At 46.3% G+C, this 5,000-nt stretch overlaps 1 protein-coding gene across 1 annotated transcript in view; it reads left to right on the top strand.

The window, feature by feature from the left end:
* The window catches only part of tbc1d16 (TBC1 domain family, member 16), a 48,840-nt gene that overhangs the window by 13,829 nt on the left and 30,011 nt on the right, over positions 1-5,000 (top strand). Inside the window, exon 4 of the mRNA XM_083648678.1 lies at positions 27-332. Coding sequence (XP_083504804.1) covers positions 27-332 — 306 coding nt within the window. The remainder of the gene's footprint in view (positions 1-26; positions 333-5,000) is intronic.

Raw genomic sequence — 5,000 nt, forward strand, 5'->3', positions numbered from 1 at the left:
ATTTTCATCCACCCCTACCCCTCCAGACCCCACTCCCGCCCCCCAGCAGCTCAGGAGGAGGACGAGGATGATGAGAGGAACCTCAGCAGCGGCGCAGCCGGGGGAGAGAGCCAGACGCTGGGGGGAGAGGCCTCTGCGGAGCCGCTGCCCCCGGCCCCGGGCCCAGGCGGGGAGGAGGGCGACGAGGGCTCCTGTGAGCTGTCGGACGAGGTGAGCCGTGACAGCACCATGGGCTCAGACTCAGACACCTTCTCCTCGCCCTTCTGCCTGTCGCCTGTCAGCGAGGCCCTCTGTGAGAGCAGCAGCTCCGTCTTCCTGGACAACGAAAGCAGGTCAGCAACAGGGGAGGGCCTTTGGGTGTGGCAGCGTTAGCGTGTTTGTGTGTGCTTTAGATATCTGACATGAAAGAGTTCATGATTTAGTGTTTATACTTTGTTATGTGAGTCAGCGGTGGGAATCAGAACCTCTTCCTTATGATTTAAGAGAACACTAACGCTCTCTTCCACCGTGCCTCACTAACTGATTTGTTGGGAGGTCTTTTATTGATCTTCAGTAGTGGATGTTATATTTAGTTGTTCGGCAACACCTCAATAAGAACTTGTGCCGTCTTTGTTGGTTTGCTGATTCGTTTGTTCCTTCGTAACGCTTTTTGCATTGCACGCTGCTTAGGGCAATTACCATATGAACTGTTCTGACTTTGCAGACCCCCAAGAGTCCTGCATAAGGAGATTTACACCTGAGATTAAAATGCGATCTGTAAGTTATATGGATAAGGAAAAACATGTTAATGCGAGGCGTAAACGGGTCGTGATCAGAATGTGATCAGATCTGCCTGACCAGATCTGGAGGTACTTGGGTTCGCAAGGTGTTCGGATCTTTTCACGTGTGCGGTACAATCCACATACCATGAAGTAGCTCAGTGTTTTCTAACTGTAGTGCCTAAGTCAATAAATATGTTGTCCAGCGATTACCTTAGGTACAACAACACTGTGCGACCACAGCACTCTGGTTTTTAACAGTTTTGTAAAGTCAAACTCACTCCAATCTTGCATACCACCCACCCCACCCTTCCACCCGAGCAGCACTACTGTACTTGTTGCTTTAACAAAGTGCTTAAACAATTTGGATAATTTTTTATTTTGGATCCTCCTGCCAAATGTCCCTAACCTGACATTGCCAGATGGGGGCGGTATTGTTTGTTTTCACAAACCAAACCGGTTAAAATGTCCCCACTTCAATGGAAAACCTATAAAAGTGCTCACTTCCTTTCCCTTCACTGTTTTAGAGAACCTAAAAGGTTATTTTTAGGGTTAGGTTTTGAAATAGGATTTGCACAAAGGGGCGTGGTTATCCATGCAGCTGCCTGTGAGGCCTATTAGGGTTAAGGATTAGGAAATAAATATGTGACAGGGACTGATGTCTTGGGTAACACTGAAGCACAAGGTCATTTTGCAGTTTCTACAGATTATGAAAGTGCAGATTGTACGTTTTCAAATGATTGTGTCACACATTGAAATGTGAAAATAGTTGAAGAAGATCATGCTTATTATTTGAATGTTGGTACTCCTAAAAGCAACATTCAGAGAAGATTCACTGAAAGTTGGTGATCAAGCTTGGTTACAAGCTTTACTTAGTTTGCTGACAAATTATTCAGTGATCCTAAAATGGTTGTTTGTTATATTGAGTGCATTCTTCAACATCTACCTCCCAAAACAACAACAACAACCACAACACCCTTTTATCTTGATTTGTGCGATTTCACGGTGGCCTACTTCAGCGGTTCCCAAAACTTTTAGGCCACGCCCCCCCCCCCTCCTACATCCCAACTGGGTTTGGCACAAAAAGACCCCCCCCCCCCCAGTGCTGCCCTTTATATTCACAATCAGCACTAAGAGCTAATTTACTGATTATATTTGATTGATTGGAAGTGACTTTATTATTGTAGTCCATCTGTCCTATGTCTGCATTATGCTCTGAGGACAAGGCGTTTCATTGCTTCTCCACTGTCTGCCAGCCAGAGAAACGCCAGCACTTTTCTCTATTCAGCTGAATGACCTTGAAGGACGTGCTGTAATATCCTACTGGAGCATAACAACTGTAAGACCAGATGGTCATTTATCACGCTGCTTCTCTAACTTTTTCCCGTCAAAGGCCCCTAAACTGACACAAATCAGACCACGGCCCCCCCCCCATTTCATACGATTCTGTCCAAGGGTCCCCTATCTGAGATTGTAGCTTTTGTGATGATCCTCCCACTCTCCTGGCCCTGTCTTGCAGGAGTGTGTTGGGGTTGTTAAGCTGATTGGGTGCACCTGGCCTGGGCCACCTGTGCACTGTTCCTTTGTTTAGTGTAGTTTGTGTTGTCTAGTTATTTTTCCCTTAGTTTTAGTGAATAAATGATTGTTTTAACTTTTACTCCCCTCATTTGTTACTTCCTACTAGAGCTGGGTTGTAACATGAGGATAATCATACGTCAAAGTCAAAGTTAAACAGTTATTAATTTATTACTGTAATTAAAACGAAAGGAAAATAATTATGCAACAAAAATGACATTACTGTAACAAAAGGTTCACAGGTGAGGAGGAAGAGAGACTGAATGGTCTGAGGGTCTTCTTAAGCCGAAGGAGGAGTAGACCGTGCCCAGGTGCACCCAATCAGCCCAACGACCCCAACGCCGGGCAGTGGGAGGGTCGTCACACTTTTAGGTGTTTTATCACACAAAGTGTATGAAACCCAGGACCAAAATAGCCATGCATTTTGGCATTGTGTTACTTATAGTCGGAATTCTAGTGACAATAAATGATTACCCTTTTTGGTAATAGGGGGTTTGGGGACCCCCTGGAACCCCCTCAAGGACCCCTGTGGGGCCCGGGCCGCCCTTTGAGAACCACTGGTTTATCACACAAGTTACCACATTCATCCCAAATTATGTTTTTATTTTAAATGTACCTAAGCTACCACAAGGTGGAGCCAAAGAGAAAAGAATTGATGGCAAGAAGTGCTGTTTTTCCAGCCTGAGAGGCCGCATGGTGGCTCCCTGCACCCCAGTGTGAATTGAACGTCTCAGGAAGTGGAAGGCAGGTAGATGGAGCCAGTGGGGCGTATTAAACGCATGTTGGTCTGTACGTATTGATAAGCTGGGTCCATATTGAGCTAAAATAGCTTCCTCTAAAATGTTTCATAATGCTGCAGATGGCTCAATCCCAAAGCCCTTCATCCCCGCGAAGTCCCATGAGGGCGTCGAACCGACAACCTCCGTGCCGCCGCAGAGCGCGTCCTAATCAGGGGAGCCATCTGGTCAGAGATTGTGTTGCTGTTTCTGACCTCACGGCCATTTGACTTTATGATTCCCTCTGAGGTCGTTTCCACACACAGCTATTTGGCCTGACATGTTGCCCAGAATGTCTCTGCGTGTGTGTGTGTGTGTGTGTGTGTGTGTGTGTGTGTGTGTGTGTGTGTGTGTGTGTGTGTGTGCATTGAGTCTGTGTGTGTGTGTGTGTGTGTGTGAGAGAGAGAGAGAGTGAGTGAGTGAGTGAGTGAGTGAGTGAGTGAGTCAGTGTGTGTTTAAGCCTTTTAACCACTCTCAGACCCCGGGCTCGCTGTAAGTGCAGTCAGTGTGTGACTTGGCAGCTCTCTCTCCTTCACAGCTTCTAACCTCAACTCTGCCTCCCCCCCCCTCTCTCTCTCTCTCTCTCTCTCTCTCTCTCTCTCTCTTTCCCTCTCCCTCTTCTCCACTGCGCCTCGCTCGCCCTCAGCCGCCCCGCTTCAGCCTCCCTGGCACTCAGGTTCATCCTTTGTACAGCCCCCCCCCCCTTCCCGCTCCCCTTCCTCCTCCTCTCTTCTCTCTATCCCTCTTCTCTCTGTCCATTCCTTCCTTCCTTCCGCCCTTTATTTTCTCCTTTTTCCATCTGTCCATCCAAGTTATTCTCTCAATATTGTTTCTCTCGCTGCTCTCCCCACCTCTCAAATATCTCCCCTCCCCTCTTCTCTCCCCCTCTCTTCTCTCCCCTCCCTCTCCTTCCTAAAGTCTGTGTGAAGCCCTTTGATTGCCCGGTGCTCCCGGGGTTGTTGTGCTGGGCTGAATGTCAGCTCTCCGGATTAGAGGACTGAAGAGAAGCGCCGCCGCAGCCAAAACCCTGCGAGCCCACTCGCTCGCTCTTTCTCTCGCTGCTGCTTTAATTGACACTGTTAAGGGGCCAGGAACTGGAAACATGTCACTCGCAATCATTCACAGAGAAAAGAAACCGACTATGGGAGCTGCAAGTGCGGATGAAAGAAAGGGGGGAGACGAGACGAGAGAGGAGGAGGAGAGAGAGAGAGAGAGAAATCCTCCCAGCGACCGACGTGTTTTTTTTTTAACGAGTTTCTTAAAAGTTTAGTACGGTGTAATAAACTGCTTTCAATGTGATGTCCCCTTTTCGAGGCTTTAAGGACTGGGTAGTTTTTACGATGTGTTTTTTCTTTGTGAAAGGTCTTATAAGCAAAATCCACTAAATGGACAATTGGCAGTGAATTGGAAGCTGTATTTGTTGGCTCGGGAATGTTTGGTTTCACTATTACATCCAAATTGTCTGTGTTATTACAGCGCTAGCAGGTGTGAACGCTCTTAATATGACGTTTAATATGATATTATTATTATTATCCGCAGAGTCCAGACTTTATCGCTTCCAGCCTTGGGGAAGGTTTACATCAATAGAGATTTCTCTGAGATAATCGGAATAAACATGGGCGGAAAGAGCACTCAAGTAGGACTGTTACTTTACTGAAATTCTACGTTAGTAGTAAAAATGTGTAAAGTAAATAGTAGCTCATTTAAAATGTAAAATTTACTGAGGGACTTTTTAGAAAAGAGAACATTGTTGCGTGTGATCTTTTCCATGCAAATCTAAAAGGAGGACGAGGACAGAGTTCATATTAAATTATTTTAATTGGATTCAATTAGAAATTATCCAATGAAGTCCACAAACAAAGTAAAGCCAGATTATTCCTCTCTTCTTTAC

Source organism: Poromitra crassiceps (assembly GCF_964638095.1).
Source record: "Poromitra crassiceps genome assembly, chromosome: 13".
NCBI classification, from domain to species: Eukaryota; Metazoa; Chordata; class Actinopteri; order Beryciformes; family Melamphaidae; genus Poromitra; species Poromitra crassiceps.